The 24,828-nt window shown below is 48.5% G+C and overlaps 1 protein-coding gene across 4 annotated transcripts in view; it reads right to left on the bottom strand.

Annotated features, from left to right (window-relative positions):
- Nucleotides 1-470: 470 nt before the first annotated feature.
- The window catches only part of PANK2 (pantothenate kinase 2), a 33,586-nt gene continuing 9,228 nt past the window's right edge, over nucleotides 471-24,828 (bottom strand). For 3 of the 4 annotated variants that reach the window (XM_055130949.1, XM_055130948.1, XM_055130947.1), the window contains 6 exons: nucleotides 17,695-18,047; nucleotides 13,703-13,956; nucleotides 11,589-11,765; nucleotides 10,359-10,482; nucleotides 8,880-9,005; nucleotides 471-5,223 (listed from right to left, as the gene is read on the bottom strand). In XM_055130949.1, the coding sequence (XP_054986924.1) occupies nucleotides 5,173-5,223; nucleotides 8,880-9,005; nucleotides 10,359-10,482; nucleotides 11,589-11,765; nucleotides 13,703-13,956; nucleotides 17,695-17,802 (840 nt within the window). In that variant the 5' untranslated portion in view covers nucleotides 17,803-18,047 and the 3' untranslated portion in view covers nucleotides 471-5,172. Of the gene's footprint in view, nucleotides 5,224-8,878; nucleotides 9,006-9,361; nucleotides 9,501-10,358; nucleotides 10,483-11,588; nucleotides 11,766-13,702; nucleotides 13,957-17,694; nucleotides 18,048-24,828 lie in introns of those variants that run through there. The other variant, XR_008629172.1, reaches the window with a different exon arrangement.

The following is a 24,828-nucleotide window of genomic DNA, read 5'->3' as shown; positions in this document are numbered from 1 at the left end:
CTTCTGGGGCTTATGAAACGCCCCGGAAGCACGCCCAGGGCTCTAGCAGAGAAAGTGCTCATTGGAGTCGCCCCTTGTTGACTGGTGGTCCTGGCACGTTAAGCCTCTCAAAGCCATGTTCAGAGCCCCAGGCCGGGCATCCTGGAGAGAGCCAGACCCCCAGCCCCGGGCTCACCGGCACCTTGCCCCCTTGAGTTTGCTTGTCCAGCCTCCACCTGCCCACGGGGCTCCCTGACTCAGTGGCTGTCACGAATATTCTTGATGATCCTCTCAACGTTCTTCACAAGTCCCTCTGACCTGCACCTCATCTCCAGCAGAGCCAGCGTCACACCCCTTTCCCTTCTACTTAGACAAGTAAGAGCACACACAAGGGTTTTATTTATGTGATACAAGAACCCCTGGGGAACCACATCAACAGAGCGCCCCAAATGGTGGAACTATTTTCTGCCTTCAATTGTTGCGTTTTGGGGGGGGGGGGGGGTGCACGTCGGCTGTGCTCAGGATTTTCTCCTGGCACTGGCACTGAGCTCAGAGCTCACTCCTGGCAGGCTTGGGGAACCAGGTGGGGTGCTGGCGGCTGGCCGCGTGCGAGGACCCTACCCGCTGTGCCATCTCCCGCCCCGGCTTCACATTCCTTCTGAATACATTTTGGTGATTGCAGCATACTGGAATTCTTGAGTTGTTTTGGCTTCTTCTAATACAAGTTAGCAGCTGCAGCCCCTCCCCGACTGGGGTCATTTAAGGGCAGACTTTGGCTGGAGTCTGGTCAGTCCCTCCCGCTCTCTTGACCCAAGCACAGCGGTGCCATCTCCAGCTGTCGTGGCCTCCCAGGTGCTTGAGGCGGGCGCATGGTTTCCAGGTGTTTTTGTGCTCGTGCCTGTGCGTGCATGTGCAAGGAGTGGGAAGAGACCTCAGGTGCCATCTCAGAACTAACCGTAACTACACCTGAACGCCCAAGTTCCTGAATCTCTTCATGCTGAGCACATGCTTCCCACAGAAGTCTCTCCTCACTGGACATTCTTAGCCATTACCCCAACCTTTTCAGGTGTTTTTTTTTTTCCCACCCCTGCAGAAGAGTCAAATTTAATCTGCATCCACCAGACAGCCTGGGAGGAGGATGTAGACTTTTACCTTATCCTCACCCACCTCCCTAACATCCAGCGCCCAGAGCAGCCCAAGAACTCTCCCGGATAAAAATGCAACGAGAGGTGGGCCAGTGATAGGCTAGTGGAGAGTGTGTTTGCCTTGCAGGCAGCCAGCCCGGGTTCAATTCCCGGCATCCCGTATGGTCCCTCCATGCACAACCAGGAGTAATTCCTTAAGTAATTTAGGAGTAAGCCCTGAGCATTACCGGATGTGACCCAAAAAGCCTAAACAAAATAATGCAACTTGACTCTATGACCCAAGACTGGAAAAGAAACTGTGTGAATCTTCAGCCTCCCATCAGATGATGAGTTGCTGACCCTGAGTTGGTCTTTCACGTGAGCTGTAAGGGAGTTCAGAGGGGCTGGTCACTGGAAAACTGGTTCTCCTATAGAACAGATGACTGAGTGCACCCGTGTGTGCTTCCATTCGGGCACTGAACAAAGCGGGAGGGGGTGCTTGTGCAGTACATTGCAGTACATTTCAGTTTCGACCGACGCCAGTGCTCACCTCCGCGGCCACAGGCCCGACACGGGCGCCGAGGGCTGCGGGTCCCCCCGTATCAGGACATCATTGCCAGGAAGGGTAGTTTAATCTTGGTGTTTTTAGCCCACTGCGGCCTAGTCACGAGTACTATTGTGTAATTTCCCTCAAAAGGTTTATGAGACGCTGAGCCTGCCTCGGGTTTCATAGACGTGTTTGTACACTAAGAATTCTGCAGCAGAATATTTTTAAACATTCGCAGTTTTGTAAGCTATATTTTTGTATATTTAATTGCTATTTTAAAATTGTAATGCATTTTTGGCTAATTACTCGTTTTAAGAACAAAACATGCATGTAATTGACTTAAACAACTGTAAATAAAAGGCAGATTTTGAAAACTTCGTGTGGCACATGGACCCTCCAGTTTAGGGGCCGGTGGGCCCCCGACCCCTGCAGATGTTGGCCATCAAGGTGTGGCCTTGGTCAGGCAGGGCTGGTCTGAGGGGGTTGATGGAGGCGCGGCAAGCTGTCCCTGCTGTGGTAAGAGTGCAAATGGCGAGCAGGGTGTCCACCACCATCCTGGCCTGGTGTTCAGAGGGGACGAGGGGACAGGAGCCCTAACCCTCTGACCATTCCCAGGCCTGGAAACACCAGCTTTCCAGCCGTGAGAAAGCACCATGGTCCCCAGTCGGCCCACAGCCACTTTCCTCACCACCCCCGCCACGCCCCTTTGCAGCCCGTGGGCTTGGGGAAGCGGCTTCTCCCCCACACACACCCGTGCTCACGCAGCCGCCTGGGCCACTTAAACCAACTCTGACACGAGGACCTGCAAAGCCCTCGCCACTCCCTTTTGTCCCTCTCAACGGTTTCCCAGCCGATGATTCCTTGCCTGCCCACCTCCCCCTCTGCCCTGGCGCTGGCTGCACCACCCTCACTCAGCTACATGCACACCACCTGTGACCTTTCACCTAGAACCCGCATACCTGCCACAGGGCACATAGAGCATCCAAAATGCCACCTCCCCAACAAGCCCAGACTTCACAGGACCACGCCCGCCTACCACGCCTCACCTCGCCACTGACCATGTTAGGGAGGTCACCACCCCCCGCCCCACTGCCTGACACGGACAGGGCTTAGCGGTGACTGCAGAGTCAGCAAAGCAGTGCCCAAGCTGGGTGAGTGGCGGGAAGCTTCAAAGTGGCAGGAGATCCTCAGGCCAGGAAGCGGACAGTTTGGACCACACGCTCCCCGCACAGGTGGAGAAGGGAAGGCAGATGCTGCCTTGGGGCTGGAGCTGAGGCAAGAGCTGGGCCCGGCGTGCTGCACTGGAAATCAATCCCAAGCGAGAGCAGCGGAGGGGGAATTCGGGCAGAGCCTGGGAGCTGGCGAGGTCTGACAGTCGCTGGAGAGGAATCGGCGGCAGAGCCCAGGGCTGGGGAGGCAGAGGCAGAGGCAGAGGCAGAGCTCTGCAGTACTGGGAGTGAAGGCTGGAAGTGAGGGCTCGGCCATACTGCAAGCCACATGCCATGGCCACGGCACCGAGTAAGATGACTGGACGCGACCCACCAGAAACGGGTGGGCACGAAGACCTGGAGGCAGCTGATGGGGAAAGCCCCGCCTTTTCAGTGGCCAGAAGCCGGCATGACCCAGGAGAGCACGGCAGGCACAGCTCCATGTGCACAGCCGGCATCCGGCTGGGTCGCCACAGGAAGCAGCTGGCGCCCCTGCTCTGCATTCCCCGAGGCCTCTGCCCAGAGATGGCACGAGGGAGGCCTGAGAAGCACGACTATGGCACCAGGGAGTGTTGGCACAATCTTTCGTGGACGTGAGGCTGAAAGTGGGGCCACTCTGCGTCCGACGGAAGCAGCGTCAGGGTATGTGGCAGTGAGTCACCATCCCCGTGCCCCCAGCCCCCTCCAGCTCTGCAGTCGGGGTAGGTCGGGAACACCCACAACCCAGGGCTGCAGCGGGTTGTGCGGTTGTTCCTTCGCTTCGCCCCACAGTGGGCATGGCTCTCTGCTGCCCCCCGGGGGCAGACGCTGGACTGCACCGAGCACAGGATGGGGGACTCCTGGTGCAGCCCACCTTCCTGCCTGGTCGCCCAGCTCCACTCCACCGCGGGCCCACCGGGGTTCCTTTCCGTTCAAACGCTGAGTTATGCAGGCCCTTTATTGCCTTCAACAGGTGCAGAAACCAAACATACAAAATAGATACAAAGTTTGCTCCATCCTCAGGGCTTTCTAAATTATCTGCATAGCAGAAACAGAATGTTCCAAGCCAGAGCCTGGGACGGCGCTCAGGCAGCGGAGCGTAGGTCTGGGTCCCACTGCACGGCGCCCCTCTCCAGCACTTCAGGGTGTGACCCCGATGCCCCCTCCCAGCACCACCAGGCCAGGTCACAGCCTTGAGGGGCCCCCACAATATTTTTAGTCTTAACTGTCAATCACTATCAAAACCTCTCTCAAGCCACCTTCTGAGCCTGATGGCAACTCGCCCAGAGCCAGCCCAGCAGGTGGCCGGAAACCAGATCGAGAAGGAACCCTTAGCTCCCAAGGCCTAGTCAGCGGGCGATCCAAGTCTTCCATCCCCGCCATCCGGATCTGAATTAATATCCAGATCTTTCCTGTAAAGATATGGACTCCAGGCCATGTGCCGTCTGGCTTAGTCGGCTGGCTTTTTTTTTTTTTTTTTTTGCCTTTTGGGTCACACCGGCGATGCACAGGAATTACTCCTGGCAGTGCTTGGGGACCATATGGGATGCTGGGAATTGAACCCGGGTCGGCCACGTGTAAGGTAAATGCCCTACCCACTGTGCCATCAACCAGCCCCTCTGCTGGTTTTCTTGACGAACAAACTGGACTCACTTCCCTCAGATCCTGCCCCCTGGAGGCAGCTGCATTTCTCAGACCTCTCCCTCCCCACATTTACTGGGCAAAGGCATCCAGAGTTGACCACCCGCCTGCCAGTTCCTCGCCGGAGTTCAATGGCAGAAACTTAGCCTGCCTGGTGACGTCTGCAGAACCTTGAAATAAAACCAGTTTCCATGGTATAGCAAGACTACACACAGCAGCGTGAGTGCACAGAGGCTCTCCAAGGCCACACTGACAACATCGCGAGTTAGATTAGAACACAGAGCGGCTTGCTTTACACAGAGCAAGTTCAAACGCGACACAAAACCATCAGCCAACACAGAACAGCTCCCCTGAAGGGTGAGGGATGCCGAATTTCAGGAAGCAGCAGCTTTAAGAAGGCCACACTCAGGGGCGACCCACACAGGGCAAATCCCCACTGCCATGGCGGGGCCACTGGGGTTTTTGTTTTGTTCTTTTTCCTTATCTTCCCTTGCTGGATTACTACTTTAGACTGAATTTTTTTTAAAAGAATTTATCTTGATGACTTAGAAAAATACACTTGTCCTTTCTTGCTTTGATTCGGGTAGCTCACAATCAAAAAAGTGAAAAGTCTCTTAAAAAAAATTAAAAAAAAAAAAAGAAGAAGTCCACAGATCCCAGTGTGGAAGGTTCCAGGAGGCCTGCCCAGTAATGCTCAGGGCATCTTCAGCAGTTCAAGAAGTGCTCCAACAGCTCCAAAATAACCCTGGGGGGAAACAAACACTGCAGTTAGCAACTTCCCATGGATTCAGTACTGTGCGCAGTTTCCTCGGCTCCAGCCGCTGGCCTGGGTTCCTCAGTCCCACTTCCCAAGCCCTGTGCTGCCGAGTCCAAGGCCTGCCCGGGAGCGGCTCCGAGGAAGAAGGGGGTGGGAAGAGGTGGCAGCGCAGTCACCAGGCCCTCGTGAGGGTCCGACTCAATGACCTGCAAGAGAAGGCACCTGGGCTGTGCCCTGGGCACTGGGAGGTGAGGCCTGGAGCACTCGGGATCGGTACCGAGTGCAGTGAAGCAGGACAAGCTGGGGCGACCACAGGAGCTCTCGAAGGTCTCCTGGGCCAGGCTGGGACAGACCCAAGAGTCCACCCCAGAAGTGAAAGCAGGTAGCAGAGGGGGGTCCGGCGAGACCACCCCTAAGAACTGGTAGGCTCTGAGCCAATCCTTAAGCCCCACCAGACACGGGAGCGAGGAGGGGGGCTTCCCGCATACATGCGAGGCCCAGGTGCCACACGCAGCACACACCAGAAGCACAAGGATGCTGGCCTGGAGCACAGTGGCCAAGGTGGGGGACAGGAGTGTCCTCAGGCAACATGGGACGGGGGCCCACACCAGACGTGCCTGAGGGGCACACAAAAGCTGGAGTAAAAGAGGACAAGCACCGCGCCAGCTCAAGAAATCATGACCAAGAACCAAGACACGGTCGGCAGTAACCAAAATACAACTCTTGTTTGTTTCTGAGCCACACCTGACTGTGCTCAAAGCTTACTCCTGGCTCTGTGCTCAAGGACCTGGTGGTGAATCAGGCAGGACCATAAGATGCCAGGGATCAAACCCAGGTTGGTGGTGTGCAAGGCAAGCACCCTACACACTGTACTATATCTGTCTGGGCCCCCCAAAATAAAGCTTCTTAAATGTTAAGTGTAAAGGGCAACATGACGAAGCCCACACTGGCACAGAGAGCGCCAGGGCCCGCAAGGCTCCCCCATCGGGCCCAAAGGATGAAATCAGGAACAAGATACTTCAGGAGAAAGTATATGGTACTGGAAATCGTCCAATACTTGCTTACGAACTCAGAAGCATGTACTAAGTCCTTTTTTTAACTCTTTTGTGTTTGGGGTCACCCCTGGCTATGCTCAGGGGTGACCGAGTGCCAGAGACTGAACCTGGCCTGGCTCTGTGCAGAGCAACAGCCGTAACCCCTGTGCCCTCCCTCCAGTGCTCAGGAGTCTCTCAACAGGGCTGGGGAGACAGCACAGCCACAGACATGGTTGGGTCCCCAGCACTCCACAGGGCCCAAACACTGAACTGCTGGCCCGTGGTTGGAAAATGGCCAGGAGGGGCCTCTGGGCCATCTGAGGACCACCTGGATGGCTCAGAAATGTTTTTTTTTTTTTAATTTATTTATTTTTAATTAGAGAATCACCGTGAGGGTACAGTTACAGATTTATACACTTTTGTGCTTATACTTCCCTCATACAAAGTTTGGGAACCCATCCCTTCACCAGTGCCCATTCTCCACCACCCGTAGACCCAGTGTCCCTCCCACCCTCCCCAATCCCATCTCCCCCCCACCCCACCCTGCCACTGTGGCAAGGCATTCCCTTCTGTTTTCTCTCTCTAATTAGCTGTTGTGGTTTGCAATAAAGGTGTTGAGTGGCCGCTGTGCTCAGTCTCTAGCCCTCATTCATCAGAAATGTTTTTAACTTAAAAAAAAAAAGGCTTTGAGTATCATTCATAACTAAGGTCCAGTCGATTTCCTAGTCAAGACTACTCCAAGCACACTGAACAGAGACTGATCCTCAGTCTCCCCTTCCACCCCATGTCTTGGTTTTCAAAAGTGAACATACCAGCTGTAGGGCCTGAAACTGAAGGGTGAGTGACAGCCCCACAAGGCTCAGCAAAGCTCTGAGTCCCCACACAGTCAGAGGATGAACTCAAGGTGTTCATGAAATACACACTGTGGCTTTCTGGATCCATGCTTTATTTCCTAGCAAAAGAAATTAACTGTTGGGGCCGGAGCGATAGCACAGCGGGTAGGGCGTTTGCCTTGCACGCGGCTGACCCAGGTTCGATCCCCGGCATCCCATATGGTCCCCTGAGCACTGCCAGGAGTAATTCCTGAGTGCAGAGCCAGGAGTAACCCCTGAGCATCGCTGGGTGTGACCCAAAAAGCAAAAAAAAAAAAAAAAAAGAAATTAACTGTTCTCATGAATTCCACTGAAGACACAGAATTTACTACTGAGTAAAAGACAGAGAGAGGCTGTTCTAAGTATGAGAACAGTGAAGAACCAGAGGGCCAAGGCAGAGGGCTCAGCCTTGAACTTCCTCTGTATTTTGGAGGCCAAGAACCGATCCTCACCACAGCATGGCTCCCAAAGCACCACCCGGAGCAGCCCGGAGAACCGCGGCTGTGGCCCACCACACCCCCACAAGCCTCCGAAATAAGAGAGAAAGAAAAGATTGAGAACAACCCTTGAGCGGCTTTTGCAATCGCTTTGAGAGGAGAGGTTGGTCGCTTGGTTTTAGAACCACACCTGGCTGTGCTCAGGGCTTACCCCTGGGCTCTGTGCTCTAGTGGTGCTCAGGGGACCATACTCAGTGCCCCAAATCGAATGTAGCCGATGTACTATCTCTGCAGCCGTTCTCAGTGTGTAGGCAGGAGAGTATTTCAAAACCCAGAACCTAAAATAAACTTCCACCATGCAGCAATAGCACAAACAGACCAGCAACGCTAGCCAAAGGGGAAAGTCAAGTGTGAGCAACAAAGGACAAACTGTAAAAACAAGGAAGGTGGTCCAAGGCACAAACTTGCAGTTAAAAGGCAAGGAAGTACTGAGAAGGTCCAGACACCATCGCTGTGTAACTCCAGCTGACGCTGCCATGTGACACACAGGCAAGCACAAGGGAAGGTCCACAGTTCTATCACAGAAGACATCCGTCTTCCTTTCTGTTTTACTGTCTCCTTTATGGGAAGACGCTTCTTAGCTGAACTGACTATGCAATCATTCTCAACGTGTAAACCACATGCTCTAGACACAAACTGAATTGACTGCAGTACAAGGCTCTTATGTGTGAACCGGATTTGATCCCTGCCCCACACTTAAAAAAGAAAGAGGAGCGAGGGGACTGAAGCAATAGTACAGTGGGTAAGGAAGGTGCTTGCTTTGCACACGGCTGACCCAGGTTTGGTCCCCAGCACCACATATGGCTCCCCAGACACTTCAGGAGTAATTTCTGAGTGCAGAGCCAGGAGTAGGCCCTGAGCGTTGCTGGTGTGACCCAAAAACAAAAAAAAGAAAAGAAAAAAAAAACTTGTGGAGCTGGAGAGACAGTTCAGCAGGCAGGGCACCTGCCATGTACACAGGTGACGTGCGTTCAATTCCTGGTCCCCAGAGCAACCCACTCTGAGCACAGACCCAGGAGATGCCTTGGACACACACACACACACACACACACACACACACAGCTTTTACACACACACACACACACACACACACACCTTTTAAACATTACCATTCAGCCCTTGATTATGCATCTACATAAATGAGAAGGCCTGCATCCATTCACCTTTGTCAAGTTCCAAAGCAGCGTGAATGGTTAAGGCCTATACGAGTATGACACAGCACAAGAAAGAAATCTGCTTACCTCATGTTCCGAAAAAAGTGCTTTCAACTGGCCCTTGGACCAGTAATCCAAAGCGTATGCCAAAAGTCGCATGGCGATCGTATTGATTCTCAAGAAATTTCCAACAAATACCACCTGGTTAATGTTCTGAGCACATTAGAAAAAGGAAATTAGTTTTCATCGTAATTTCTGTTCCCTCCTAAGAGTTGTCCCCACAGCGTACAGGTCACAGCCCTGCAGCAGCTGCCTGGCTGAGCCAAAGCTACTGATATCAGACCCAGCACAAAGAACATCAGAAAATATCATGAGAAAACAAATGAGATAAAAATACTTGTGTTCAATATGACAATTACCATTAAGTAAAAACTTGTATGATAAAAATCCAATTTAAAACAAATGACACAACGAGGCAAATTATTTAAATATGTATAAAAAATTAAACCTCACTAATCAAAGAACTTAGATCTCTTTAAAGTTAGTAAAACAACTGAAACTTCACTCACATTAGTCAAGGTGTGGAAAAACAGTCACTCAATTGGAAAAACATTCACTCAATCATTCGCTGCTTTTGGATTGTGGCGATATATATCAATATTTATAGCCATACTCTCTAGGTGAGAAATCGCACTCCTTGGTAAGCCCCTTAACAATAAAATTCAGAAAATAGCATTTAAATGCTCCGCTTTGAAGCAACCATCAGTAAACAGCCAAATGCTAGCTCTATATGAACTACTTCTGATAAAGATTAAAAAAATAATAATTAAAATATACAGTCATGAAGATACTACTACTTAAATGTTAGAAATTTTATGTACACCAAATAAAATGTCTTTGGACATATAAGGTAAGAAAGGAAGCATGCAAAAAAAGAAAACAGCAATATTAAGATACTCTCTTCTCTAAATCTAATTATTGGATGCTAACACAGGTTCTTTTTCATTAAAACTGTAACAAATCCTTTGTACCTTCTGAGGCCCATGCCTACGCTCCTCTCTAAGACAACAACTTTAACCCACACTGCGTCAACAGGGACAAGTTTCTAGAGCTGCCCGCACTGGCTGCCCACGGGAAGGCCACTCTTGGTTCTTTCATAGCCCTGTACAATGCTGCTTGACCTGAATGCTACAAGGCAGCACTGTAAAGAAGCTGAAAGCACCAAGACAGCTCGGCTGCAGTGGAGGGGAGCAGGCGACCTTCCTCGGCCACTCGGTCTGCTCCCAGCCTCAGTGACTTCCTCTGGACCCCTTCCCAGGGACTGGGGACTCGGCTCAGAGCCCAGGTACGATCCAGCATGGTTCATCACCTGTTACCACCACACAAGAGACCCTAAACCTGCCTCCCTGCCTCTACTTCCCTACTGGACCTCAGCAGCGTTTGTCCTCAGCAGGAGAAAGAAACCCCACGGCTCCACCAGTACCGGCGAAGACCAGCTGCGCACAGGCAGGAGACCACGAAGCGCACAGCGGGGTCGCGCAGCCCGAGAAACCCGAATGCCCTTACTTCGTTAAGGGCACACATTCTGGCTATGGAGCCAATGTTGTTGGTGATGGTGATCAGAGTAGCTCTGGCCAGGTCCTCTTTGCTGACCGCCTCCCGCTTCTCTTTGCTCATCATGTTTCCAAAGCTGTGATGGAGAGGAAAAAAATCTCATTGCTTGAAGTCAGGACACAAAGGCAGGACAACTTGAGTGTAACTTTATAACGACAACTTTTCAGGCAACACTCTAAATTTTCCAGCACCAGCTCAGAGACAAAAGTTCTTAACAGAGCCTTGAGGACGCAGAGTGAGCAAACAGCTAACTTTCCCTATCATTTTCAAGAAATCTAACTTTGATATCTAACTCTGGGCTCCTAACCAAATCCAGTGAGAGGCAACACCACCCCCTGGGCAACAGACAGCTCCAGAAAGCCCCTCCACTGGCATCTGTCTCTGACAGCACAGCTGCTCGGCTGAATGGGTCCACTCGCAAGCTGGTAAAATGCTTCATGGGAGAAACACAAACTGCAGAGTTGACTGTCAAGAACTGAGTGTTTCAGACTTTCCAAGAAGATAAAGTACCTCAAAACACTTGACGGCAAGACTACGTTCATAATAGTGACCGGAGCACACACCCAGTGATTACCAATGAAAATGTAGCAAACATAGGAAATAAAATCTACAGCACTAAGTGTCCAATATTAATAAATATCCGTATAATTAGTACATTTCCTATTATTAAAAATTGAGTGCCCCTGGAGCCAGAGCACTAGTACAGCGAGTAGGGTGTCTGCCTTGCACGTGGCCTACTGGGGCTTGATTCCCAGCACCCCATAAGGTACCCCAAGCACCACCAGGAGTGATCCCTGAGCACAGTGCTCAGAGATCACCAAAACCCAAATAAGTAAAACCAAAATAAAAAATACCAAGAGTAAGTCACCTATATATGTGCACTTGTAGAAAGTGTTCAGAATAGGCCTATGTATCTACAGAGATAGAACAGGTGAGAGCTTAGCAGGGATCAGAGAGTGGGGAAGTAAAGTGATAGCAAAGAGATGCAAAGTAGCTTCTAAGATGTTACAATTGTTCTGAAACTGGATTATGTTAGTGATGGTAGCACAATTCTTAAATATTCTAGAATCTAAGAAGTCTCAAACTCTACAAGGTGACCTTATAGTATGTAATGTTTAAAATAAGTGGAAGTCAAATTCCAATCTTATTTTTCAATTTCTTAGACACGTGCCCCCACCTTACCTTGAAGCCACAGCCCAGCCCGGGAGTCCGAACCTTTCGTAGTCCCCTCCATAAATGTCTCGCACTAGCTTATCCACTTTGGTGCTATCTCCACGAGCCGCCATTTCAAGAGCCTCTTCAAAAGTGGTACAGCCAGTAAGAAGACAGCAGAGACCAAAAAACGTCCCTCCTCCAAGACTGCAGTAAAAACAAGATATTGTAATGGCGTTAAAAGCAGGAAGGGAATATTTACAAATTCAAAGCCATATTCTTGATCTGCTCTGGCCTTAAACCCGTCATACCAAAAGGAAACAATTTTGTGGGAACAACAAGGAGCCCATGTACATGACAAAAACATGCATTCATGAGGCCCTACCACCTCTGACCTCTCCAAATCTTTGCCCCAAGTCATCCCATGCGCAACTAAATTTCTTCATGCAAGTGTTTTCCCCTCACACCAAACCTTTCCTTCCAAGCCAGAGCACTGGAGCAGAGCACACACTGTGCATGCAAGGAGGCCCGGGGTCCATCCCTCACACAACATGGTCTCCCCCAAGCATCGCCTGGAGTGACCCCCACCCCCCAATATACACGTGTGCCCCAAACCACAAAATAGATCAAAAGCATCCCCTTCATTTTATTAAAACTTCTTGTTTTTCCTCAGGTGATCTCTGATTCTGAAATCCAAACATACACATTCTCAACTGCCACCTAACCCTCCCGTGTACGAGTACCCTCCCCCATCCTTTTCCTCCTTCTCCTATATGAAACAGACGATCACATCGTACCCTAAGGGCCCTAGGGCGTAATGCAGAAGAGATGTCTGCACCCTGTGTTCATTGCAGAACTAGTCACAACAGCCAAAATCCAGAACCGCCTAGTACCCAGGAACAGATGAATAGGTAAAGAAACCATGGTACATCTACACAATGGAATACTATTCAGCCATAAGAAAAGATGAAGTCGCGCAATTTACTGCTGCGTGGACAAATCTGGGGAGTATCATGTCAAGTGAAGTTAGAGGGAGGACCGACACAGAATGATATCATATGCAGGATATAAAGAAACGTAGTTGGGGAATGCCAAATGCCCAAAGGCAACAGAAACGAAGAGCAGAAGGACCGGTCTTCAGAAAGAAGACTGCCACTAGGGTGGGGGTAGGAGTGGGGGGTAGAGAAGGGAAGGACAGCCGTGGAGGAAAAAGTGCCCGCCACAGAGGCAAGCTGGGGGTGGGAGGGAAATTCAGGACGCTGGGGAAGGAGCCGGTGTTGAAACACTATATGCTTGAAACTCTAAAAACTTGATCGTGAATAACTAATTCACAGTGATTCAATAAAAAAAAAATCATAAAATAAAAAAAACACCCCATGACACTGTCCCCTGGCTCTGTGTGTGGCGTGAATGTGCATGCAGAAGATCTGAGATCTACACTGGTTTCAAAACTGGCCTCTTGCTTTCTCCACACAGGTACTACCAAGGAAATCTGATCACTTTATTGCACACTGTCCCACACTCTGAGATGAGACAATGGGCACAATGAGTCGTCCACTGAGAAGGTATTTTATAAAACTAAGAATTTTTTATGAAATTTTGAACAATAGCAAAGAGAATTAGGTCACAAAAATCAGACTTTTGTAACAGATACGTTTTCATAACGTCAGGAAAAATAAATAAATTTCATTTTTCACAGTTTTTTGGCGCTACCAGTGGTATGGCAGGAACCACCCCCGGCAGTGACGGGCTCCAGGGGTCCGAGCCAGGGCCTCACAACTGCCTGGTGAGCTCTACCACTTATACCACCATTCTGGTCCCTCCTTCACCATCGCAGTAACAGGTCCTTAAAACCAGACTTCTATTTTCTACCTGAAGATTTGTTTTACCCACTACACATCAAAAATAAACAATGACTTGGGCTGGAGTGATAGCACAGCGGGTAGGGTAGAGCGTTTGCCTCGCACGCGGCAGACCCGGGGTCGATTCCCAGCATCGCATATGGTCCCCTGAGCACCGCCAGGGGTAATTCCTGAATGCAGAGCCAGGAGTGACCCCTGTGCATCGCCGGGTGTGACCCAAAAAGCAATAAATAAATAAATAAATAAACAAACAAACAAACAAACAATGACCTTTACACCTACCTGGTACCCGTGACGCGCTTGTAATTGTCTTTGGAATAGACTGCCAAGATGCTAACCCCAGAGCCGATGTTCACCAGAAGCAGAGGATACGGGTTTTTCAAATCAAACGGTAACTTCTGACACTTCTCAGAATCAGCAGGGTTTTCAAAGTAGTAGCACTGTGACCGTCCATTGAATCCAACTGAGTCAATGTACAAAATTCCTTTTATTAAGCAATCTAATTCATCAAGTTTACGAAGCTGAAGATCACCTATCTGTGAAATAAATACACATTCAGGCTTTTTAATAATAATTCACACAGAAAACTCCATTTAACAAGGCATTCCCTCTACACTGAAACCAACCACGACAATGCTCACAAATGTGCATCATCCGTGCATGCCTTACACCCAGGACGGCCTGGAAACCAAACACACAGGCACCGCTGACACAATGTGCCCCTGCCCCCACACAGCCCACACACCAGCCGTTAGGAAAATGGGCCTACATTCAAGCAAAACACCAGGCATCTGCTCAGAGACTGAGTCAGGAGCACAGCGATGGCGATGGGCCTATCCGAGCAGGCGGCCCAGGGGGGCAGGCACCCGGTGACACACAGCAGAGGCTGCCAGGAAGAGGAGCAAAGTAAGCCACGCTTCCCTGGTCAGTAACCTGATGGCCAAGGTCTGAAAGTGACCAGTTAGATTTCTCACTCGCTAGATTCATGAGGACTCTCTGGAGGGAGGAACTTGAGCTCTCTCACACCCGAGGGAAGGCCCAATGGGCTCTGCAGATGCTTCGCGTGTGGAAGGCCCCGCCTCAACCCCAGCACCACAGGAGCCCCAAACACAATAGGCATGACAACTCCTGATCCCCAGAACCAACAATAAAAAGGAACTGAACTGAACTCCAACGTTCGATAGTTTTTTTTAAGGGGGGTGGAGGGGAACTTGAGAAACACTTAATAAGATGCTTAATTTTCCCTTTTCTGAAGGAGGGTGGAGGGAGTCTGGCCACACTTTGTGGTGCTCGGGTTTGGGGCTTATTCCTAGCTTTGTGCAATCACTCCAAGGGGGACCCTGTGAGGTGCCAAGGTCTCCGGGCCAGCTGCATGCAAGACTAGCACCCTACCGCTGTATTATCTGCCCAGCCCCAACTTTTGTTCTGTTTTGCAGCCACACCCAGCAGTGCTCAGGGAACCACACGGGTCATCAGGGATCAAACCCAAGTCGGCTGCATGAGAGGCAAGTGCTTCACCCGAAATACTCCCTCTCTAGCCCCCCCAATTCCCCTATCTTTAAAACCAACGTGAGGGGTTAAGAAAGGTCAAAGCACTTCCCTTGCCTGGGCTGACCCGGGTTCAATCCCAGCACAACATGTGGTCCCCAAAGCAACTCCAGGAGTGATTCCTGAGCCCCATCAGGTATGGCCCCAAACCAAAATAAACAGACAACACCAAGTTTACATACACATTGCTTGTGCTACATGTAGCCTAACAGGAAAATCAGAAAGAGGTCAAGGAGACCATCCAAAGGGCTGAGCAACACGCCTTGCACATGGGGAGGCCAAGGTTCGACACTGGGAACCACCCGGTCCCTAGCACTGCTCCGGAGCACCGAGTGGGGAGGCGCCCCAGGGCACTCCCGGGCCTAATATCTCCTCAAAAAAAATGACTTTGGGAGGTACAAAATAAGATCCATGTTCTACTTTATGAACCCACGTACACACAACGTGTGTAAAGATGCCTCAGCTCCCCCCCCAGCACCTAGCTCACCAAGTGTGGCCCGACAAGCTCCCCGCTAAGTCAATTCCCACTTGGTCACATCCACCTTCCATTTATCCCAAGCCATGTTACTAATAACACGTTATTAGTGACTTCATCTTAATCCTGAATAATGCCTGAAGAATACTAAGTTATATACACTCACATATATATATACATATATGAGAATAGGCATATTATTATATTGTATTAAACTTTTTAATTTTCTTGTTTACAAGGTAAAAATAATAAAGTAATCACTAACTGGCAAAAAAAAAACAAAAAAAGCATACTAAGTTACTGGAGCCGGAGGGAGAGAGCGCCACAGGCTGAGTGCACTCTGTCGGCGGGGGTGGGGGGTCCCAAGCTCCATCTTCCGTACCATCAGTATGACCAGGAGTGACCTCCAAAAACAGGGCCAGAAGTAACCTCCAATACCACTGGGTGTGGCCCCCAAACAAAAAAGCGTATTAATTTACTTCCCTGACCAAATCCAAACCCTGGAAGCTAGTTTTAGGTTTCATCTGTCATGCTCTCCCTGCCAATATCATTTCAAAAAAATACCAACGTCCTGACACTTGAGTCTCGAGTGCCAGTATTTTCATTTCCAAGCAAAATCCTTTCACACTGGTGGCCTCTGGGAGTCCAAGCAGTCTTGTCATTGTAGGTCAAACCAGGACATCCTTTTATCCTCCCCAGAGTTCACAGTACCCTGAAGTATTAGCTTGAATCCCAGTCTAAATATTAAGTTACAAATCACATTAAAAAGAAACAGGGTGGAGCCAGAGCAACAGTACAGCAGGTAGGGCGTCTGCTTGCACTCGGGCAGACCCAGGTTCAATCCCTGGCCACCGCATATGGTCTCCCGAGCCCACCAGGACTGATTCCTAAGCACAGAGCCAGGAGTAAGCCCCAAGCACTAACTGGTGTGCCCTTACCCTAAAAAAAAGATAAATTCTTTATTTATTTAAAAAAAAAAAAAAACATTTCGGGGCTGGAGTGATAGCACAGCGGGTAGGGCGGTTGCCTTGCACGCTGCCAACCCAGGTTCAATTCCCAGCATTCCATATGGTCCCCTGAGCACCGCCAGGAGTAATTCTTGAGTACAGACAGAGACAGGAGTAACCTCTGTGCATCGCCAGGTGTGACCCAAAAAGGAAAAAAAAAAAAAAAAAACCCACTTCACTGTGGCTGATTAAATATTTCTCCTAATGCATAAAAGGCAGTTGACAGACACTGCATTTTCAGTTATGAGGATACATACATATGAGAAATGCCAACTGGCTACAGACCAACTCCTAAGGTACAAAATAAACTCACACCTAATCTGGATCACTAAGCAACAATGGACCTCCAGAAACGTTCTAGATAGTTTTCAAGTTAAGTTCCAAACAGCACCTCAACGGGGTCCTGGAAATTCAAAGGTCTTCTCCTTAACCTGCCCGTTACAATCCAAAGTCTACTCTGAGACTTCCACAATAAAGGGAAACGTCTTCTGCTCCCTTCTTTACTCAGATGGAAAAGATACCACAAAACCAACAAGAGAAATCCAAGAACATGGAATCTTGTTAAACAATTCTTGTCAAGTCTATGCTATGGTTACGACCTTCAGGGTGCTGAAGGTCAGTCTTCGTCAATTCCCTTGTCAAGTCTCCCATTTACCTCTACCCACTTCCTGTTCACCCTCAAGGATCAAGGAATGGAAATAAAATCCAGCGCCAGCTAGCACTCTCCCCTCGAAGCCAGCCACACCCAGACACTGCCCTTCCTAAGTGTGCAGCGGAACACAGCGCCCTGGGCAGCTTTGCCGTCAGCCACCTCCACCAGCTCTGAGGTCTGAAAAATCACTGCTCTACCCAGACTTCCTCTTGGTTTGAAGTAGTAAACACGTCAAGAAACAATCGAGGGAAACAAGAGATATGCTGATGGAGTGAGATGAACCAGAGAACAATCTGATAAGGGCTTCTTTAAAAATTATTTTTCGGTGTCACTGTTCAAGGCTTAATGATGTTGGCACTCATGAAGTTCCTTCCTCTACTGTCACATGCTAAGAAGACAAAAAGGCTCTGCTTCTAGTGGGTCCAATTCTCCTAACAAGCAGCCCCTGACAATCACTAATTTATATTCGGTCTTAATTTGACTCAAAAAGTTTCAAGTTCTCTTACAGATGGGAAATACACCCCACCAACTGCTGTATTATTTTTAACAATCAGATATACCATAAATTGTATATAAGCTAAAAAATGCATACTGTGAGGAAATCCTGCTCAAATTTGTACGCTCCACCTCCAGTGGCACAAAAGACAGTGTGGAGACTCGAGAAGTTTTTATCTCTGCCCATCTGAATAAAAGCAGGCATGTCATGAGTGGGAAAGCGTATAAAGTGCAGATTGCCTTTGCGTCCACACAGAGTCAGGTCCTTCAGCTCCAGGTGCACGTCCCGGATGCCCGTGGACCCATAGGCCACGTGGGAGGTCAAGTACTTCCGAATGCTTTTAAGACTTTCCACTTCTTCCTCCTCTTCTTCAGTTGTGATGTCCTTCGGTTCAAAATAAACCAGCTTGACCAGGGTCCCGCCAATATCCAAGCCAAACCACGGAAAAACTAAACAAAGAAGGGAAAAAGTGTCAGAGCAAGCAGCTTCTTTCTGAAAACTAAAGTTACATTTAACAAATTAGCAACTTCAGGGCCACAGAAATAGCTCAACAGGCAGAGTATAAGCTTTTGTAGCCCTTGGTACCAGAGGCAGCACCAACCCCCAAATCCGTGACAATTTCATACCTTGTGCCTGAAAACAAAAGGCTGGGGTGGGGGCTGGGGGTGTGTGATTCTGATTAACAGGCTCCGGCTTAGTACTCCAACTAGGGAAAGAGGAAATTCCCAACCTCTTGTGACATAGGAGCGCCAATGATAAATTTCTCTAAAAACACCTTACATCTCAAATACAAAAGTTTCAATGGACTTCAATGGGACAGAAGATTGGAGGGCAGGCAGCACCGGGCCTGCACACACAGGAGGAATGGGGGTAAAATTTTAAAAGAACAAGAAAGAATTTATTACATGTTCCTTCGGGAGTTTACTGTCTGTTCCTTCTGTTGACTTCGGAAGACTGAACTAAGATGGTCTACACAGCCAAGGATGTGGCTCAGGGCTACATGGCTGCCATCTGTGAAGCCCTGAGGGCCATCCATGACCCCTGGCCCCTGGCCCTGCAAATAACACCCTCTGAACCTCTCACCAACCTCACCTGTCCTCCCATCGCCAGCAGGTGGTTACTACTTCACACTGCAGCAACACACACGCCTTATGACACTGTAATTCTGAAGATGATTAGAGCTAAAGCTACTGATCAATAGATCAGTAATAATTTTCAAAAATCAACCTGGGAAACAAGTGACATCATCGGCAGAATTAGGTGCTAACGACAGTGACACAGTCCAGAACCCACCACAGGGGAATGATCAAAAGCTGGAACACCAACAAAGAAAGGAAGGGACTGTCCATTCCAGCTGTAACAGGGATGGGCGCCATCGAAGTGAAAGTCAGCACAGTGATCTCACAGTGACGTGCATTTGGGGCAACTACACAGCCAGCACTTCCCCTGAGAACCACACCTCGAGTCTCCCCTGAGGACAGGCACCTGGGTCCAAGAAGCAAAATGGCACCTCCGCAGCTACTTCCCAGAACAGAGACCCCTGCACCTGGCCATACGGGCCACCTGGGATTGCCATACAATCCAGCCTGACAAAAGCTGCACCCACAAATCAAATATGATCATTCACAAGCCAGAACCAAGAACAGGGAAATCAGCACCAAGAATGACAGATAGAGAGGGTTGCAGAAACCAAAAGGACACACTCGCACACACCCAAATCACCCACCCCACCCGTAGAAGACACGCTCTCCAACACTGTCAGGTGTGGTCAACAAAACACACACACAAAACACCTCTTCAAGATGAGCAGATGCCCATCAAGGGCAAAAGCCCATGCAGGAAGCCCCACACCCACCCCCCACCAGTACCGCCATGTGTGGCCCCAAAACGAATAAAAAGGAAAAACAGGGGAGCAGCCAGAAAGATGCAGTAAGGGTTAAGACACATGCCTTGTGTGTGGCTGATTCTGGTTTGATCCCAAAAACCAAGTGGTCCCCCTAGCATCACCAGGTGCAGCCCGAGAGGACCCCTCACTACCAGGGTGGCCAGGGTCACCCACGGCACAAGGACTGAGCACCAACTCCCCTCCTCAGGCCCAGCACTGACCCTCTCACCCGGGCATGGTCCCAATGGCTGGGAGGCCCCCAAAACCTTTTTGATTATTAGTAATCAGTATTCTCAAAGACAGAGTGAGACTCTACCCATGAAAGTGGATGGGGGAGTGGGGGGGGGCAGAGAGACAGTACAGGGAGTACAATGCCTACCTTGCACTCTGCCAACCCCAGTGACCTATACCACCAGGTGTGGCCCAAAAAACAGAAACTCAAAAACCTCCTTTACTTTTAGATTTTTGAAAAATGACTATAGTTCAGGTCATAGGATGGCAGTAATGTTAACTTTTTTTTTGGGGGGGCCACACTTGGCAATTACTCCTGGCTCTGTAATCAAGAATTACTTCTGACAATCTGACAATGCTCAGGAGTCCATAAAGGATGCCAGGTATCGAACCCAGGCTGCCCATGTGCAAGGCAGAGCTCTGCCTGCTGCACCATCTCTCTGGCCCCTAGTGTTTATGATTTTAATGGACAGTGACCTCACTTTGCTACTAAGGTGCCCAAGACCTCCACCGCCTTGGGCTACTACTAGTCCAACTCTTCATTCAAGAAACGTAACAGAAAAAAAAAAAGTAACAGAAAAAAAGAAAACCTAAGCCCCCAAATAAACATCAACAGAGACATTCAGTATCAAATGAGCACAGAAACAAATGAAAAGCAAAATCAAGAAAATCTCACAAAAGGTCTTTCAAGTATGAAGTGAAGGTTGATATACACAGAACCACAAGTCAAATGTCAAATCTCCTTCGAGTTCTAGAAATTTTCTTGAGATGGAAAAGAGAACATGAATCATTATCAGTTGAAAGCAAGTGATAAGTAGAATCTACTGTTAAATTAATGGGAAAAGGAACCAGTTAAGATACATTCAACTGAACTCTCTAAATATTCTAATAACATCTCTCTGTCTGTCTGTCTGTCTGTCTGTCTGTCTGTCTCTCTCTCTCTCTCTCTCTCTCTCTCTCTCTCTCTCTCTCTCTCTCACACACACACACACACACACACACACACACACACACACGGTACAAGAACGGTTCATGTACCAAGCACGGCCTCCACAGCCCTGCGCCACAGCAAAATGTGCTGGCCCCAAGAGCACTTGTGGCAGAGTATATATGTTGCACAAAGCCACTACAACAGAAAGGGCAAAAAGGGAAGGGGACCCAGAATAAGTGAATTCCTGCAAAGAGAGGTAAATCACATAAAGGTAACTTGAGACTTTTTATCAGCAACAGATGCTAGAAAACATGAAACACTGACTTCAAAGTTAGACAGGCTTTTGACACTCATATCCAGACAGAACTGTGAGATTCTAGGAGTGCCAAAGCAACATCCACAGACACAGAGTTTGTTGCTTGCTCACAAAGACCTCTGAGGCAGTAGTCGATGCACTCTACAACTGACTTTTACAATTATCTAAGCTAAGAGCTGTAAGAAACAGCAAACAAAGGAAGCAATAAATGCTTACTTATAGAAAAATAGGCAATCTGAAACCAAAATATTTGCATGATTTCAACACAGGAAGTAAAAGAGGGAAGAGAAAGGAGAGAGATGCAAAAGTAAATGGTGTCGGCAAAAAGAAGGGACAAATTCTGGTTAATTCCAAACCAGAAATGAGAAGTTATGGTTTATTCTTCTTTTGCAGAGCCAGTGCCAGACCCCAGTGTGGGCGAGAAGGAGCGGAGGGGCAGTGGTGCTGAGACACCCTCACTGGTGAAGGGGTGGGTGCTAGGAGGCTGTATGAGGGAAACCCAATCATAAGCAACTTTTTAACTGTGCATCTCACAGTATTTCAATGAAAACTTAAGAAAATAAAAGCATGGCTGAAATGCATTAAAAATGTACAAGGAAGGCCAGGGCAATAGTACAACAAGTAGGGTGCTTGCCTTTTGATCCCTGTCACCCCATATGGTCTACCCCTAAGACCACCAGGATAGTGAGCCCTGATCACAGAAGCCCTGAGCAGGGTTAGGTATGGGCCCCAAACACAAAAGGTATAAGGTCTGGGGAAGTGGCTCAAAAGGGGAGTGCAAGATTTGCATGCAAGAGTCCCCAGTTTGAGCCCCAACACTACCTTTTTTCCTCCAAACACCAGTGGAAGTGACCCCCAAGTAGCAATGATCCATAAAAAGACCCCTAGCACTGCTGGGGGGTTGGTCCAAAAATGAAAGAATCAATCTACCACTAATGTGTATGTTCACTATTAAAATGGTGTACTGAAAGATAAACATAAGTAGGAAGATGCACCTTGCTCAAGGCAGGAAAATTAAATATTAAATACTAAAATTAAACATAAATGTCAGACCTCACCAATTAACCTAACAATGTTAATGTGATTCTAAAGAGAAAACTGGCTGACCACCCCCACCCATCATCCCACCTCAGTCCCTGGGAAAGGAGAGCCCTGGCTTCACATTTAGTTGATTTGCTTATATTCAACCATTTGTGCAATCCTGGAATAAAAACTGGAATAGCAAGATTTGGACATATCTAAAACCAATAGAAGACTCTTGTCATGCTTAAAAACATATTAAGCCTAAATTCTCATTTCTTCAGACTACAAAATTAAAGCATTCACAGGCACTGGACAGCTGTATAATTTAAAACACCATTTTAAACAATCATCTATTAATAGTAAACACCGTAATAGGGACTTCTCTGTATAAACTTACCTGTTTATAATCATACAAGAAACTATCATCCCCTATAATCTTTGGTGATTAGGATTTCATCATCATTTAGAGGAGGAAACTGGGCTGGGAAGACCGCTCAGCCAAATGAGCAGTGCACCCTCTGCCCTCCAGGCCCAGTCAGATCCCCAGCGTGCCTGGTTTCCACCCTAGGAGTGAGCACCATGCTGGGGCCAAACCCTGAGAAACGCCAGACATGACCGAAAATCAAAGCCAAAAAGAAAACCAAAGATTACAAAATTGATATACAAGAGCCCAGAGCCAAGAAGACAGAGGCAGGACTCAAGCCAGTAAGCAAAATGGGAAGCAACAACACATAGGAAAGATAAGGAACTGTAGCTCGGGTCATATCTTGGTAGGCATATACCCTTCAAACAGTTTGTATCCTGGATTTTCCACTATGCTATGCACGTATCTGAGAACTGAGAGGCACGGCTTAAGATGCATATGCTTTGAGAATGGCTGACAAAATTGCCCCAGGTAAGACAATCATTTCTAAACATTCGTCATGTCTGAAACTCTTAGACTCCTGTTCTGAACTGTAAGGCTGCCCCACACACTGTAATGAATATTGGAATAAGCCTTCCCATTGTTCCTCAAAAACTGCTTCTAGGCGGATGACTGGTTGAGGAAACTTTGGTACATCTATACAATGGAATACTATGCAGCTGTTAGAAAAAAGGAGGTCAAGAATTTTGTAGTCAAGTGGATGGGCATGAAAAGTTTCATGCTGAGTGAAATGAGTCAGAAAGAGAGAGACAGACATAGAAAGACTGCACTCATCTATGGTATATAGAATAACAGAGTGGGAGACTAACACCCAAGAACTGTAGAAATAAGTACCAGGAGGTTGACTCCATGGCTTCGAGGCTGGCCTCACGTTCCGGGGAAAGGTCAACTCAGAGAAGCGATCACCAACTACATTGTAGTCGAAGGCCATGTGGGGGAAGGGAGTTGCGGGCTGAATGAGGGCTAGAGACTGAGCACAGCGGCCACTCAACACCTTTATTGCAAACCACAACAGCTAATTAGAGAGAGAAAACAGAAGGGAATGCCTTGCCACAGTGGCAGGGTGGGGAGGGGGGGAGATGGGATTGGGGAGGGTGGGAGGGACACTGGGTTTACGGGTGGTGGAGAATGGGCACTGGTGAAGGGATGGGTTCCAAACTTTGTATGAGGGAAGTATAAGCACAAAAGTGTATAAATCTGTAACTGTACCCTCACGGTGATTCTCTAATTAAAAATAAATAAATTTAAAATAAAAAAAAAAAAAAGTAAAACTTTAAACATAAAAAAAAAAAAAAACTGCTTCTAGGGGCAGGGGCAATAGTACAGTGGGTAGGGTACTTGCCTTGCATGTAGTAAACCCAGGTTCAATGCCCAGACCCCACAGGAGTGATCCCTAGGTGCACAATCAGGATTCCTGATCACTGAGACCTAAAAACTAACCAAAAAAAAAAAAAAAAAAACCCGGGGCCGGAGCGATAGCACAGCCATAGCACAGCGGGTAGGGCATTTGCCTTGCACGTGACCAACCCGGGTTCGATCCCCAGCACCCCATATGGTCCCCCAGGCACCGCCAGGAGTAATTCCTGAGTGCAGAGCCAGGAGTAACCTCTGAGCACCGCTGGGTGTGACCCAAAAAGCCTAAATAAATAAAGTTAAAGGAAAAAAAAACCTTTCTAGAGAGAAGTTACAGAGAAGTTACAAAAATGATTCTTGCCATCACCATAGTTCATCATCTTACCAATACAGAACATGCCTGCTTAACACTTCTGGTGAGCCCTTCTGTAAATTCCAGGTTATTTTTGTCTGTTTGCATCCCTTGGCACACTTCCTGACACTAAGATCCCCAAGGAACTTCAGTCTAGATCTGCGTTTCCCAAAGTAGGTCCTGGAATTCTCTCTGGGAGTAAACAGCAGCCTCCTTATTTGGGAAGGTGCCAAACTGTGTGTGTGAAAGGGGGAGACGTGGGGGGGGGGCTGGGGGGTAGAGGAGGAGAGGGGTGCTTACTTGTTCCCTCTAAGAAGTGAGATGGGAGGGGGAAAATCAGTAATTTTGTTCAGTAAAGGGGCTGATAGGCCAATTAAGTTTTGGAATCTCTGTTCTCTGAACATGTTGTTTTTTTCTTCTTTCAGAGCTGGGGATCAAACCCAGGGTCTCACACTTGCAGGACAAGTGCTCTACTGCCTAACTATATCCCTAGTCTAGACAATTTATTCTTGACTTAGGACACATCTCTAGAAAGAATTTAAACTCTCGGGCCTGGAGGAATAGTGCAAGGGTTTTGAGCCCGAGCTGAAAATTTACACACGTAATCCCAATCTCTGATATCCCACACGGGCAGGCCCCAATTCCCATTTTCTCCAGCAGTAAAGGAACAGCACTGGCGAGCCACCGACCTCAGGAGGATGCAGCACGGTCGTTC

This window comes from Sorex araneus, chromosome 3, assembly GCF_027595985.1.
Source record: "Sorex araneus isolate mSorAra2 chromosome 3, mSorAra2.pri, whole genome shotgun sequence".
In the NCBI taxonomy this organism is placed as follows: Eukaryota; Metazoa; Chordata; class Mammalia; order Eulipotyphla; family Soricidae; genus Sorex; species Sorex araneus.
The sequence above is the reverse complement of the archived record's forward strand: the minus strand, read 5'-3'. Positions and strand labels throughout refer to the sequence as shown.